This window comes from Cnephaeus nilssonii (genome assembly GCF_951640355.1).
Source record: "Cnephaeus nilssonii genome assembly, chromosome: 8".
Taxonomy (NCBI): domain Eukaryota; kingdom Metazoa; phylum Chordata; class Mammalia; order Chiroptera; family Vespertilionidae; genus Cnephaeus; species Cnephaeus nilssonii.
Window position 1 is genome coordinate 95163398 of NC_137079.1, and position 16655 is coordinate 95180052.

Consider the following 16655-nt stretch of genomic DNA (forward strand, 5'->3'; position numbering starts at 1 on the left):
CATTCGAAACATTTGTGTCACCCCTTTGATATACATTTTTTCCATAGATTGTATGTTCTAAAAGTGTTACTGCCAAATAAAATTCTCATAGATGTGCCAACACCATCTCCAACATCACCAATGGTTATCTGAGGTCCAGACAGTGAGAGTGACAGTGAGGGCCAGGCACAAAAGAGAGAATATGTGGGCCTGCCCTTATGGACTCCAGTCTAGTTCTCAGCACTCCACTGCTGTCATTCTCTGGATACCAAAGTATATGCAAAATCCAGAACTTTTAAAGTGTTCCCCCTTCTGGAAGTTCTCTACACTTCATGAAGAATTTTAATAATTCCTTTCCCCTCACCTTTTTAGTATAATCTTTTAAGATGGTATATTTTCTCACCTGTATTTCAAATACTTAATTTTTAATCTAAAAATACTTTTAAGCACTGTATTGACTAGATTCAACTACAGTCTCTTAACTAAGAGGTCTTTTGGGGGATAGGGAAAGATTCTGTACTTTCTAATATTGTTCATTTCAAAGATTAGTTATATAACCTAGACATAAAATAGAACTCTAGAAATTATGTAAGTCTTAAAGCATGGAAACACTGTACAACATAAGGATGATCTTTTTGTCTAGATATTAAATGTCTATCAAAAATAGAATTAACATATTGCAAGTATGTTATACATTTAGTACATAAATAATATATTCAATATTCATTTTATTTAGTATCTTATGAAACTATAAATAAAATATTAATGTTGATTGCTATTTTTATAGGCATCTAGATGTCTATTAAATTAGTTGTACAATATTGCTTAAATGCCTTTAAATAACTTTTACTCCCCGCTTTCTCCTCCATATAGCGTAAAAGAGCAGTGGACCTGAATGTTAAAATCTTGGATTTGAGTAGTTCATTTCTTATGGGAGCCAACTTCCCCAATAAGATTGAGAAGCACCTCTTACCAGAACACATTCGCCAGAACTTTGTACTCGCTGGAGATCATGTACTTGTTGATGGTCTACATGCAGAAGCACCAGATGACTTGGTATGTGTATTCTATTTTCTTATAGTTCAGGTCCCATCTATGTGCTGCTACTGTCTAAAACCAAACCCAGATTCAGTGATAATATAATACTACCATTAAAAATACTTCAGTGTTGCCGAAACCGGTTTGGCTCAGTGGATAGAGCGTCGGCCTGCGGACTCAAGGGTCCCAGGTTCGATTCCGGTCAAGGGCATGTACCTTGGTTGCGGGCACATCCCCAGTAGGGGGTGTGCAAGAGGCAGCTGATCGATGTTTCTCTCTCATCGATGTTTCTCTCTCATCGATGTTTCTAACTCTCTCTATCCCTCTCTCTTCCTCTCTGTAAAAAATCAATAAAATATATTAAAAAAAAAATACTTCAGTGTTGCTAAAAATTTAACTTTGGGATTATTAATTCCACAAATGCTTTGAATGATTAACGTGGTTTAATTATTCATGTCTTATGAAGAACTCAGTTTTAAAGTATGATAAATAATAACAATGATTTACACTCTGTGGACTACTCAGATTTTATTTTCTTTTTTTAATCCTCACCCAAGGACATGTTTTTACTGATATTAGAGAAAGAGGAAAGGAAGGAGGGAAGGAAAAGAGGGAGGGAAGGAGGGAGAGAGAGAGAAAACATCCATGTGATGGAGAGACATCAATTGGTTGCCTCCCATACGTGCTCCGATAAGGGATCAAACCAACAACCTAGATATGTACCCTTACCAGGAGTCGAACCCACATTTTGGTATACAGGACAATGTTCCAACTGACTGGCCACCCAGCTAGGGCTGAACTACAGATTTTTAATGCATATTAGTCATCACTTCACCTGGTTAAAGGTGCTTTTTGGTACATGGATTAGATACGATTTTGTCTGACCATACCCCAAAAGAGAACTGTAGTCAAGTATGTTGTATCTCATACTAGTTTATGAGTCTAAAAGCTTTATTTACCTTGTGCAAACCATTATTTTATTTTTATAGCAATGATCACTTGAAGAATAAAGTGGTGAGAGTTAGCCTATATTATTACTGCGTAGGCTATATATTTGTATCATGGTATTTATATCTTTTATCATTTGCTATTTAAATATAGGTGCGAGAAGCTGCTTATAAAATTTTCCTTTATCCCAATGCTGGTCAATTGAGATGTTTAGAAGAATTGCTCAGCAACAGAGATCTTCTGGCAAAGTTAGTAGGGTATTCTACATATTCACACAGAGCTCTTCAAGGAACAATAGCTAAAAATCCAGGTAAGCCTGTTTATTCAACTTTTAAAGACAAAATAGAATTTTTATGGAACTAAACTTCTGACCTTAAAATTTTTTCTTTGAATTATTTTGAAATACAGTTGACATACCATATTATATTAGTTTCAGGTGTACAACATAGTGGTTCAACATTTGTATACCTTATAAAGTGATCACCACAATAAGTCTAGTAACCATCTGTCACCATACATAGTTATTATGATATTGTGGAATCTATTCCTTATGCTGTACATTACGTCCCCATGTTAGATTCCACATGTAAGTGGAATTACGTAGTATTTGTCTTTCTCTGTCTGACTTATGTCAGTTAATGTAATAATCTCTAGGTTCATCCATGTTGTCTAAAATGGCAAGATTTCATTCTTATTTTTATAGCTGAGTTATATTCCACTAGTGGCCCGGTGCATGAAATTCGTGCATGGGGGGGGGGTTGTCCCTTAGCCCGGCCTGCACCCTCTCCAATCTGGGACCCCTCGGGGGATGTCTGACTGCTGGTTTAGGCCCGATCCCACAGGGTTCCCTCCTCCAGCCAGCTGCAGGCACCCGGGACCTGGGTTTCCCTCCCTCTGGCAGGCCACAGGCACCTGGGACCCGGGCCCGCTGCAGCCGCAGGGGACGGTGGGCAGATGGCTTCACCTGGGCCGCAGGCACTGGCACATGGGACCATGGTGCGGGCAGCATCTCTGGCTGGCTGCGGCCCGGGACCAGGGCGCAGCGGCTTCTCTGTCTCCCGGGCCACAGCCAGCCGCAGGTGCTGGTGCTGGGGACCACTGGCAGGCGGCTTCGCCCGGGCCCGGCTTTTTCAGGAAGGACGTGCAGATGGTCGTCCGGAAGATGTCCAGTCTAATTAGCATATTTCCCTTTTATTAGTACAGATAGAGGCCTGGTGCACGGGTGGAGGCTGGCTGGTCTGCCCTGAATGGGGACCTGGATCAAGGTGGGGTGTCTCCTTGGGGGGCAGGGCCGGCCTGAGTGAGGGGCCTGGGGCAGTTTGCAGGCTGGCCACACCCCAATCAGGGTGGGGGGTCCCCGCTGGAGGATGAGGCCGGCCTGGGCGAGGGGCCGCCAGGGGTTTGCAGGCTGGCCACGCCCCCATCAAGGTGGGGGTTCCCACTTGGGGCAGTGCTAGCCTGGGTGAGGGGCTGATGGCCATTTGCAGGCTGGCTACGCCCCCATCGGGGTGAGGATCCCTGCTAGGGGGCATGGCCAGCCTGGGTGAGGGGCTCAGGGCCATTTGGGTGTGGTTTGCAGGCTGGCCAAGCCCCCGGCTTTGTCCGGAAGGACATCTGGAAGGTCTCTGCAAGGTCTGCTGGTCTAATTAGCATCTTACTCTTTTATTAGTATAGACTAGAGGCCTGGTGCATGAAAACTCATGCACTGGAGGGGGGGTCTCTCAGCCCGGCCAGTCCCCTCTCACAGTCCGGGAGCCCTCAGGGGTGGGAGGCGACCCAGCAGATCAGGGGAAGGTGACGCCCCCATCACACCTCTGATGCTGCCACTGCTGGCAGTGCAAGCTTTGGCCGGCCCTGGTTACCTGAGCCTCGGGCAGCCCTGGATGGCAGGCAGCCACCATCCGAGGCTTTCCTGTGCCTTGGCCGGCCCTGGGCGGCTGGGGGGCTGAGGGGACTGGGGGACTCCGGAGGCAGGCACATGGAGCGGCCAGGCCCACACCCAGCCTTGCCATGTGCCTGCCGCCCCATCGGGGCTGAGGGAACTGGGCGCCGCCATCTTGTGGCTGTGGGTGCCACCATTTTTTGAGGGTGTGACAGTCAATTAGCATATTCCCTCCTTATTGGCTGTGGGCGTCACAGAGTGACAGTCAATTACCATGTTTCTTATTAGTATAGATTCTGGTGTGAACATAGGGGTGCATATATCTTGAGTAATGGCTTTTATTTTTTTCAGATATATGCCCAGGAGTGGAATTGCTGGGACATATGATAGTTATATTTTTAGTTTTTTGAGGAATACCCATACTATTTTCCATAGTGGTTGCACCAGTTTACATTCCCACCACAGTGAATGAGGGTTCTTTTTTCTTCACATCCTCAAGAACACTTGTTATTGGTTGTCTTTTTTATAATAACCATTGTGACATGTGTGAGGTGATATCTCATTGTGGTTTTAACTTTAATTTCCCTAATGATTAGTAATGTTGAGCATCTTTTCACTTATCTGTCTTCTTCAGAGAAATGTCTATTAAGGTCCTTAGCCCATTTTTTTATTGCATTTTTTGTTTTTGTGATGTTGAGTTGTATGAGTTCTTTAAATATTTTAGATATTAACCCCTTAGTGGATATATTGTTTGCAAATACCTTCTCCCATTCAGTAAGTTGCTTTTTCATCTTGTTGATGATTTCCTTCACTTTGAAAAACCTGTTTAGTTTGATATAGTCCCATTTGTTTACTTTTGCTTTTGTTGCCTTTGCCTGAGTAGATATATATATATCTAATAAGTTATGGCTAAGGCCAACGTCAAAGAGTTTTCTGCCTATGTTTTCTTCTAGTACGTTTATGGTTTCAGGTCTTACATTTAATTCTTTAATCCATTTTGAGTTTATATTTGTATGCTAGTGGCCCGGTACATGAAATTTGTGCACGGGGACGGGGGATCGGGGGGAAGGTTGTCCCTCAGCCTGGCCTGCACCCTCTCCAATCTGGGACCCCTCTGGAGATGTCCGACTCCTGTCTGATGTCCGACAGTCAGACATCCCTCTCGCAATCTGGAACCGCTGGCTCCTAACTGCTCACCTGCCCCTCTTCTGCCCCCCACACCGGCCTGCTCACCCCCAACTGCCCCCCACTTGCCGGCCTGATAGCCCCCAACTTCCCCCCACTCTGGCCTGCTCGCCCCCAACTGCCCCTCTGTGGGCCTACTCGCCCCCAACTGCCCCACCTTGCCAGCCTGATAGCCCCCAACTACCCCCCATTCTGGCCTGCTCGCCTCCAACTGCCCTTCCCCCACCGGCTTGATCACCCCCAACTGCCCTCCCCTCCTGGCCTGATTGCCCCTAACTGCCTCTCGCCCCCCCCCCTGCCGGCCTGCTCACCCCCAACTGCCCTCCCCACCTACCGGCCTGCTCGCCCCCAACTGCCCTTCCCCCCCTGCTGGCCTGCTCGCCCCCAGCTGCCCTCCCCTCCTGACCTGATTGCCCCTAACTGCCTCTCGCCCCACCCCCCTGCCGGCCTGCTCGCCCCCAACTGCCCTTCTCCGCCTGCTGGCCTGCTCGCCCCCAACTGCCCTCCCCTCCTGGCCTGATTGCCCCTAACTGCCTCTGCCTCTGCCCCACCACCATGGTTTTGTCTGGAAGGATGTCCGGAAGGTCTCCTGATCTAATTAGCATATTACCCTTTTATTAGTATAGATAGAGGCCTGGTGCATGGATAGGGTCCAGCTGGTCTGCCCTGAAGTATTCCATGTTATAAATTTACGATAGCTTTTTTTATCCACTCGTCTACTGATGGGCACTTGGGCTGTTTCCAGATCTTAGCTATTGTAAATTGTGTTGCAATGAACATAGGGGTGCATACATTATTTCTGATTGGTGTTTCAGGCTTCATAGGATATATTCCTAGAAGTGGGATCACTGGGTCAAATGGCAGTTCCATATTTAGTTTTTTGAGGGAACTCCATACCGGGTCCGGATCAGGGTGGGGTCCCCTTGGGGGGCATGGCCAGCCTGGGCGAGGGGCTGAAGGCTGTTTGGGGGTGGTTTGCAGGCTGGCCAAGCCCCCGGCTTTGTCCGGAAGGTCTCTCAGTCTAATTAGCATATTACTCTTTTATTAGTATAGATGGTGTAAGACAATGGTCTACTTTTCGGGGGGTTTTTTTGGCATGTATTTGTCCAATTTTCCCAACACACTAAAGAGACTGTCTTACCCTATTATATATCTTTACCTCTTTTGTTGTTGATTAACTGACCATATATGAGTGTGTTTTTACTTTTGGGCTCTCTGTTCTGTTCCATTGATCTACATGTCTGTTTTTGTTCCAGTACCATACTGTTTTGATTACTGTAGCTTTGTGGTATGGTTTGAAATCAGGGAGTGTAATACCTCTAACGTTGTTCTTTCTCAATATTTCTTTGGCTACTCAGGGTCTTTTGTGGTCCCATATACATTTTAGGATTATTTGTTCTAGTTCTGTGAAAAGTGCCATAGGTGTTTTGATAGGGATTGCATTGAATCTGTAGATTGCTTTGGGTAGTATGGACATTTTAATAATATTAATATCTCTAATCCACGAGTATGGTTTATCCTTCAATTTCTTTCATCAATGTCTCTTGGATTTTAGAGGAGGGGTCTTTAATTTTTTTGGATAAATTTATTCCTAGGTATTTTTGCAATTGTAAATTGGATTTTAAAATATTTTTTGTGTAGTTTATTATTTGTCTTTAGAAAACTAATTTTCTATTCTTCAACTCTACTGAATTTATTCACTAGTTCTAATAGTGTTTTGAGAGTATAACTTTAGAGATTTCTATGTATAGTATAATATTCTCTGCAAATAGTGACAGTTTTACTTTTTTCTTTTCAATTTGGATGTCTTTTATTTCTTTTTATTCTCTGATTGCTGTGGCTAGGCCTTCCAATAGTATGTTGAATAAGAGTGGTGAGAATGGGAACCCCTGTCTTGTTCCTGATCCTAGAGAAAAAGCTTTCAGCTTTTCACCATTGAGTATGGTGTTAGCTGTGAGTTTGTCAAATATGGCTATTATTATGTTGAGGTATGTTTTTTTCTATACTAACTTTCTGGAGAGTTTTTATCATAAATGGATGTTGAATTTTGTTGAATACTTTTTCTGTGTCTCTTGAGATGATCTATAATTTTTATTCTTAAATGTATGTGGTGTATCACATTGATTTTCAGGTAGTGAACTATCCTTGCATCCTGGAACAAATCCCACTTGATTGTGGTGTATAATCTTTTTAAATGTATTGTTGAAAATCAGTTTCCTCATGTTTTGTTAATAATTTTTGCATCTATGTTCATTGGGGATATTGGTCTATAATTTTTAAAATCTTTTTTAAAAATTTTATTGTTGAAAGTATTACATATGTCCCCTTTTTTCCCCCATTGATCCCACCAGCTTACCCCAGGCTTTCAACATACTGTTATCTGTATTCCTGGGCTATGCATATGTACACACAAGTTCTTGGTTGATCATCTCCCACTCACCCTGCCCCCCCCCCCCACACACACACACACATTCCCTCCAAGATGCTGTACTCTGTTCCATGCTTCCATGTCTGTGGATCCGCTCTGTTCATCAGTTTATTTTGTTCATTACATGTCACATATGAATGAGATCATGTGATACTTGCCTTTCTCTACTGGTTTATTTCACTTAGTATAATACTCTCCAGGTCCCTCCATGTTGTCTCAAAGGGAAAGAGATTGTTCTTTTTTACTGCTGCATAGTATTCCATGTTATAAATTTACGATAGCTTTTTTTATCCACTCGTCTACTGATGGGCACTTGAGCTGTTTCCAGATCTTAGCTATTGTAAATTGTGTTGCAATGAACATAGGGGTGCATACATTATTTCTGATTGGTGTTTCAGGCTTCATAGGATATATTCCTAGAAGTGGGATCACTGGGTCAAATGGCAGTTCCATATTTAATTTTTTGAGGGAACTCCATACCGTTGTCCATAATGACTATACCAGTCTGCATTCTCACCAGCAATGTACTAGGGTTCCCTTTTCTCCACATCCTTGCCAGCCAGCACTTGTCACTTGTTAATTTGTTGATGGCAGCCATTCTAACAGGTGTGAGATGATACCTCATTGTCATTTTAATTTGCATCTCTCTGATGATCAGTGATTTTGAGCATTTTTTCATATGTCTCTTGGCCTTCTGTATGTCCAATTTGGAGAAGTGTCTATGTCCTTTGCCCATTTTTTAATTGGATTGTTTATCTTCCTTTTGTTAAGTTGTATGAATTCCTTATATATTTTAGACATTAACCTTTTATCAGATGTATCATTGCCAAATATGTTCTCCCATACAGTGGGCTCTTCTTTCGTTTTGATGATGGTTTCTTTTGCTGTGCAGAAGCTTTTTATTTTGATGTAGTCCCATTTGTTTATTTTCTCCTTAGTTTCCTTTGCCCTAGGAGATGTATCCATAAACATATTTCCATGAGAGATGTCTGATATTTTGCTGCCTATGGTTTCTACTACAATTTTTATGGTTTACTGACTTACATTTAGGACTTTTATCCATTTTGAGTTTATTCTTGTGTATGGTGTAAGTTGGTGGTCTAGTTTAATTTTTTTGCATGTATTTGTCTAATTTTCCCAACATCATTTATTGAAGAGACTGTCTTGACTCCATTGTATGCTCTTTCCTCCTTTGTCAAATATTAATTGAGCGTAATGACTGGGTTCTCTGTTCTGTTCCATTGGTCTATATGTCTGTTCTTATGCCAGTACCAGGCTGATTACGGTGACTTCGTTCTATAATTTGATGTCTGGTATTGTGATTCCTCCAACCTTGTTCTTCTTTCTCAAGATTGCTGCAGCTATTGGGGGTCTTTTTTGATTCCATACAAATTTTTGAAGCATTGGTTCTAGAACTGTGAAATATGCTGTTGGTATTTTAATAGGGATTGCATTGAACCTGTAGATTGCCTTGGGTAGTATGGACATTTTAATAATGTTGATTCTACCAATCCATGAACATTGTATATTCTTCTACTTGTGTATATCTTCCTTTATCTCTTTTCTCAACATCCTGTAGATTTCTGAGTATAAGTCTTTTACCTCCTTGGTTAAGTTTATTCCTAAGTATCTTAATTTTTTTTGTTGCAGTGGTAAATGAGATTCTTTGTTTAATTTCTCTTTCTGGGAATTCATTATTGGTGTACAAAAAAGCCATTGATTTTGGGGTGTTGATTTTGTATCCTGCTACATTGCCAAATTCATTTATTAAATCTAGCAGTTTTTTGGTGGAGTCATTAGGGTTTTCTATGTACAATATCATGTCATCTGCGAATAATGAGAGTTTTACTTCCTCCTTTCTAATTTGGATACCTTTTATTTCTTCTTGTCTGATCGCTGTGGCTAGGACTTCCAGTACTATCTATCTATCTATCTATCTATCTATCTATCTATAAAATAGAGAAATATGCAAATTAGGTCAGGATGCTGTAATGGTCAGACCAGCTCAGGTGGAGGGGCCAGGCGCTGCCCCGAGCCTGAGAGAACAACATGCAGGCACAGCCCAGAGCCTGAGAGAGGAACACACAGGGGCACCTGCTCCGAGCCTCTGCAGTGCGGCTGGGGGCAGGCCCCCAGTGCACACACACACACACACAGAGTGCCTGCTCCGAGCCTCCCCGGTGTGCACACACACACACACACACACACACACACAAACACACACACAGAGCGCCTGCTCTGAGCCTCCACGGCACAGTCTGACATGCCCTCATCCTTCTCCCTATCTCATATCCTGGAATTATTGTTCCTTATTTTGACAGTCACTTGAGTGAACCAAGTAGCACCATCACATCCCAGTTAAAAGATCATCAATTACAGTGAAACTATACTTTCACTTCATCTCAGCCACTATTTCTAAGGCTGTACTCTGAGCCTTATCACCACCTGCAACTGCTAACATCGGAAATCATAGCATGGCCCTGGCCAGCTTTGCTCAGTGGTTAGAGCGTCCACCTGCCCACTGAAGTATCTCAAGTTCAAGGGCACAAATCTGGGTTGCAGGTTCGATCCTCAGCCCTGTTCAGGGAAGATGCAGGAGACAACCAATTTATGTTTCTCTCTCACATCGATGTCTCTTTCTCTCTCTCTCTTTCTCTCAAAATCAATGGAAAAATATTCTCTAGGGAGGATTAACAAACAAAAAAATAAATCATAGCATGTTGTCCCTGACGTCCTATTACATGATTTCTTTTTTTTTTTTTTTTCTGGCCTATCAATGATTTCCTCCTCCTCCTCCCCATTCATATTATCCTTTGCATAGGCTGGGCTGTGTGTTCACCTACATCAGTGGAGAAATAGAGCCCCCACTAGGTATTTCAAACAGATAGAATTTAATATTGGGAACTGGTTACCAAAGGGTTGGAAAGGAAAGGCTAGAAGAGAAAAAAAAAAGTGAAGTTAGAGATTAATAGCTACAGGAAGCCATTCTCACTCTCATGGATGGAGGAGCCAGACCAGGCCCTGCTGAGGCTGCTGAGAACTTGCTGCTGCCATTGGAATGGTGCTGCCAAGGAAGACAGCAGCCTGGGGACTGCACTGCCCCTGCCCCCACCCCTGCCCCTGCCCGTGGCCCTGCCCCCACCCCCACCCCTGCCCCTGGCCCTGCCTCCACCCCTGCCCCTGCCCCTGCCCCTGCCCCCGCCCCCACCCCTGCCCCCGCCCCCATCCCTCCTGAGCCCAGTGAGGAGCCAAGAGAGGAGCTTCTCCACTGCATCCATGCTCCGCAGTGAGAAGTTAGCTGCCAGGGGCATCTAGGAAACTCAGTTTCCCCTGAACTACAGGAAAGCACAGAAGGGCATAGATGGAATGGAGCTCTGAGCCAACAGACAAAACCTACCCTTTGCCTATTCAGCATTTATTCTCACCCTTTACCCTATATTAAAGTTCCAGGAACAATAGCAGGGTCACACAAATACCCCTTAAATAATTGAAGATGCTGTCACTTTCCCTAAAGAGAGGCACAAGGCCTCACCAGTCATTATTTCCATCTCTAGGTGATCTGCTCCCATTTGAATTTTCTTAGAATAAAGGTAATCATCAGTAATATTTCTTATCTATAATAATAAAAGCATAATATGGTAATTAGACTGGACAGCTCAATGACCTTCCAGACATCATTCCGGATGTCCTTCTGGATGAAGCTGCAGCAGCGGGGGCGAGGCAGAGGCAGGGGTGATCAGGCATGCAGGCAGAGGCAGTTAGGTGTGATCAGGCAGGCAGGCGAGCGGTTAGGGGCGATCAGGCAGGCAGGCAGAGTGGTTAGGGGTGATCAGACAGGCAGACAGAGTGGGTTAGGGGAGATGAGGCAGGCAGGCAAGTGATTAGGGGTGATCAGGCAGGCAGGCGAGTGGTTAGGGGCGATCAGGCAGGCAGGCAGAGTAGTTAGGGGTGATCAGGCAGGCAGGCAGAGGGGTTAGGGGTGATCAGGGAGGCAGGCAGGCGAGTGATTAGGGGCGATCAGGCAGGCAGGCGAGCAGTAAGGAGCCAGTGATCCCAGATTGCAAGAGGGTGCAGGCGGGGCTGAGGGACCGCCCCCTCCCCTGCACTAATTTCGTGCAGCAAGCCTCTACTATTGAATAAGAGTGGTGAAAGCAGACATCCCTGTCTTGTTCCTGTTCTTAGGTGAAATGTTTTTAGTATTTGCTCATTGAATATGATGTTCTCTATAGGTTTGTTATATATGGCCTTTATTATGTTGAGATATGCTCCTTCTATTTCCACTTTGCTGAGAGTTTTTATCAAAACTGGGTGTTGGCCCCTAATCGGTTTGGCTCAGTGGATAGAGCGTCAGCCTGCGGACTCAAGGGTCCCAGGTTCGATTCCAGTCAAGGGCATGTACCTTGGTTGCAGGCATACCCCCAGGAGGGGCTGTGTAGGAGGCAGCTGATTGATGTTTCTCTCTCATCGATGTTTCTAACTCTCTATAAAACTCTGTAAAAAAATCAATAAAATATACTTAAAAAAATGGGTGTTGGATTTTATCGAATTGTTTTTCTGCATCTATTGATATGATCCTGTGATTGTTGTTTTTCAATTTGTTCATTTGATGTGTCACATTTCTTGATTTGCAAATATTGTGCCATCCTTGCATCCCTGGAAAAATCCCACTTGGTCATGGTGTGTGATCTCTTTAATATATTGCTGGATCCAATTTCCTAATATTTTGTTGAGGATTTTAGCATCTGTGTTCATTAGGGATATTGGCCTGTAGTTCTCTTTCTTTGTAGTGTCTTTATCTGGTTTTGGAATTAGGATAATGCTGGCCTCATAAAAAGAGCTTGGAAGTGTTCCTTCCTCTTGGAGTTTTAAAAATAGTTTGAGTAGTATAGGTGTTCTTCTTTGAATGTTTGGTAAAACTGCTCTGTGAAGCCATCCGGACCCAGGCTTTTGTTTGCTGGAAGTTTTTTTATTATTGCTTCAATTTCATGGGTTGTTATTGGCCTGTTCAGGTTTTCTGATTCTTCCTGATTCAGTTTTGGGCGGTTGTATTTTTGTAGGAATTTTTCCATCTCAGCCACATTGTCCAGTTTGTCGGCATATAGTTGTTCATAGTATTTTCTTACAATCCTTTGTGGTGTCAGTGGTTACTTTTCTAATTTCGTTTCTGGTTTTATTTCTTTGGGTCCTCTCTCTTTATTTCTTGATGAGTGGCTAATGGTTCATCAATCTTGTTTATCCTTTCAAAGTACCAGCTCTTGGTTTCATTTATTTTTTTGTATTGTTTTCCTTTTAATTTTATTTTATTGTTTAAAGTATTACAAATAGTAGTACATATATCATCTTTTTGTTTTTTTGTGGGTTTTTTTTTAGTGTCTGTCATTTATTTCTGATCTAATTTTTATTATTTCATTCCTTCTACTTCCTCTGGGCTTTTCTTGTTGTCCTCTTTCTAGTTCTTTAAGTTTTAGGGTTAAATAGTTTATTATTAATATTCTTCTTTTTTGAAAGAAGGTTGTAGTGCTATGAACTTCCCTCTGAAGACTGCTTTCACTGTATCCCATAGGTTTTGGATTGTTATGTGTTCATTTTCATTTTTTTCCAGGAAGATTTTTATTTCTTTCTTGATCTTATTGGTAACCAATTCATTGTTTAATAATATGCTATTTGACCTCCATGAGTTTGATTGTTTTGGGGTGTTTTTACTGTAGTTCATTTCTAATTTCATTCCACGTGATCTGACTTGGATGAACTTGTAGAGACTTGTTTTGTGTCCAAACATGTGGTCTATCTTTGTGAATGATTCATTTGCACTTGAGAAGAATGTATATTCTTCAGCTTTGGGATGAAATGTTCTATAAATGTGAATTGAATCCATCTGATCCAGTGTGTCCTTTAGAGTCTCTGTTTCCGGGTTAAATTTTTGTCTGGGCGATCTATCTAATGAAGTCAGAGGGTGTTAAACTCCCTTACCATGACTGTATTGTTGTTCTCTCCCTTAAAGTCCTCTAGAAGTATTTTTTTAAATATATGTAGTAGTTAGGTGCTCCTATATTGGGTACATATATGTTTACCAGGGTTATGATATAAATATTGCTACTCTAGCTTTATTTTTTTTTTCATTTCCATAAGCATGAAAAACTTTTTCCATCCCTTCACTCTCATCCTGTGTGAGTTTTTTATTCTGAGGTGGGTCTCTTGTAGACAGCATATAGGTGGATCATATTTTTTAACCCATTCAGTTACCCTATGTCTTTTGATTGGAGCATTAAATCCATTTACATTTAAGGTTATTATTCATAGGTACTTTTTATTGCCATTTTAATTCTGTATGCCTAGGTTTCTCTCTCTATTTTTTCTCATTACAGCAGTTCCTTATGCATTACTTGTAATGCTGGCTTGTTGGTGATGAACTCCCTTAGGCCTTTATCTCACCATCTATTTTGAATGATAGCCTTGCTGGATATAGTAACTATCTTGGTTTCAGGTCCTTGTTTTCCATTACCTTGAGTACTTCATGCCATTTCCTTCTAGCCTGTAGAGTTTCTGATGAGAAATCAGATGACAGCCTGATGTGATCTCCTTTGTAGGTAACAGTTTGCTTTCTCTAGCTGCCTTTAAGATTTTCTTTGGCTTTAATTTTTGGCTTTTTAATTATGATGTGTCTGGGCTTGGGCCTGTTTAGGTTCTTCTTGCTTCGGACTCTCTGTGCCTCCTGAGCTTGTGTAACTTTTTCCTTTACCCGGTTAGGGAAGTTTTCTGCTATTATTTCTTCAAACACATTCTCTGTCCTTTGCTCCTTTTGTTCCTCTCTGGTGCACTTATTATGTGAATATTTTTATATTTCATGTTGTCCCAAAGAAAAAGAAATGGGGGATGGCACAAAAAAAGAAAAACAAAACACACACACACACACACACACACACACACACACACACACACACACTCAAAGACCTTTGGCTCCGCTATTTGTGGGCTCCTGGATTTTGCTCTGATGTGAATCTGGTCCCTTGGTGTGTCTTTCCTTGGCCTTCTGGGAGCTGCTCTAGTGCAGGTGAATGTAAGTCACTATCCCTTTTTGACCCTGAGCATCCTGATTGAGGTTGGAAAGGTTGAAGGCCCTAGTAGTCCAGTAGTTGTCTACCTTGAGTCTCATGCCTTAATTGTCCCTATTCTGAGCTATACTTCCTTACTCCACAGAGCTGGTCCCCAGCTTTCAACTCCCGGAGCTCAGGCCTGCTGGCTTTTGCCTTGCTGGGTGGTCCGTGCTGTGTCCAAACTTAGTCTGGGTGGTGGCGAGGCTGAGTGCCTAGCTGCTGCTGGGGAGCTGCTGCTCCCCCCTTCAAGACGGCATGGCTTCTGAGCCAGAGCTGCACCAGACTGGGGAGTCCTCTTCTGGCATTTTAAGTCTCTTAATCTCATAGAATCTGTTCTTTCATCAACTTTATCGGCTCATGTGGAGACCAGGTCCTGCTACTGGAGAACACTGTGGAGACACTGCATTGAGGCAGGCTGCTGACAGCTGCAGCAAGTGCTGAGAGCCACCACCTTTTCTCCCTAAAGTGGCTGTGGGCTTAGGCTGATGGAGCTGGAGAAGGACCCTGGAGAGAGGGAGAGGAGGAGCAGCATCTCCTCCTCCTCCTCCGTGCCTTGGAAATGCCCCTCCAGTGGCAGCCCTGCTTACCTCCTGACCCAGGAGCACTCAGCAGCCTCTCTGCCCTCCTGTGCTCACCGAGCCTCCTAGGGCTTCGCCACAACCTCTGGCATGGCTTGGCTCAGTTCTGTAGCCTTCGTTTCAAATTCTACTTTGACTAAGGATTGGTATTCTAGCTTTCTTTTTGTTTCCATTTGCATGAAGTATGCTTTTGCATCCCTTCTCTTTGAATCTGTATCTTTTTATCTGAAGTGAGTCTTTTATATGCAGCATATGCATGGGTGCTGGTTTTTTCATTTTTTAAAATCTATTCAGCCATCCTATATCTTTTGATTGGAACATTTAGTCAGTTTACATTTATAGTAATTACTAGAGGCCCGGCGCACAAAAATCGTGCATGAGTACGGTCCCTAGGCCTGGCCTGCGATCAGGGGCATCTTCCCCAGCTGACAGCAGCCAGCCCCACCCCCCACTGCCACCCACCCCTGGCTCCCGTTCGCCATTGGGCGATCCGAGCCTGCCAGCGGGGCGGGGCAGGGGAGGGACCAAGAGGTCGGCCGTTTCCACCCACTTGCTGACCCCACCCCCACTGCAGGTCTCCCTCTGTGTGTGGAGCAACCAGCAGGATGGGGGCCTTGGTCTGGCGCTGACCATATCCCCCACCACCCACCCCCAGTTCCTCGTTCGCCATCAGGGGTGGGAACCTGCCAGCCAGGGAAGGGGACCGAGAGGTGGTCAGTGCACCTAATAGTGACTGGTCCAGCGGTTGTTCTGGTTGTTCCGCTGTTAGGGTCAATTTGCATATTACCTTTTTATTATATAGGGTGGGTAGGTATATAATTATTGGCATTTATTGTTTTCTGATCATTTTTGTCATCCTAAGTTCCTTTCTTCCTTCCTTGTACATTGATGACTTGCTTTAGTGCTTTTCTTGGGTTCCTTTTTCTTTATTTTTTTAATGGGTGTATTAGAGTCTTTTCTTTTTGGTTTATGGTTACAAGATTCATATATAACAAGCTCAGTATATAGCAGTGTATTTTAAATGGTTGGTCCTATAAGTTTGAATGCATTCTACAACTATTGTATTTTTTAACTTTGCTTGCCATATTTGTTTTTGACATCATATCTTACGCTTTTTATGTTATGTGTCCCTTAATTGGTTACTGTTGTATCACATGCTTTTACTTCTTCCTTTTTCCCCTTTATTGATTAAGGTATTACAAATGTGTCCTTATCTCCCCATTGCCCCCCACACCCCCAATCCTGTCCTCACCCTCACCCCCTGTTGTCTGCATCCATTGGTTATGCCTATATGCATGCATACAAGTCCTTTGGTTGATCTCTCCATCTTACCCCCACCCTCCCCTACCTTCCCTCTGAGGTATGAGCATCTGATTGATGCTTCTCTGTCTCTGTATCTTTTTTGTTCATCGGTTTATGTTGTTCATTATATTCCATAAATGAGTGAGATCATGTGCTATTTATCTTTCTCTGACTGACTTATTTCACTTAGTATAATGCTCTCCAGCTCCATCCATGCTGTT

The 16655-nt window shown here is 43.3% G+C and overlaps 1 protein-coding gene across 4 annotated transcripts in view; it reads left to right on the top strand.

The window, feature by feature from the left end:
• The window catches only part of MIPEP (mitochondrial intermediate peptidase), a 230656-nt gene that overhangs the window by 33010 nt on the left and 180991 nt on the right, over nucleotides 1-16655 (top strand). For all 4 annotated transcript variants that reach the window (XM_079778651.1, XM_079778652.1, XM_079778653.1 and 1 more), the window contains 2 exons: nucleotides 853-1035; nucleotides 2119-2275. In XM_079778651.1, coding sequence (XP_079634777.1) covers nucleotides 853-1035; nucleotides 2119-2275 — 340 coding nt within the window. The remainder of the gene's footprint in view (nucleotides 1-852; nucleotides 1036-2118; nucleotides 2276-16655) is intronic.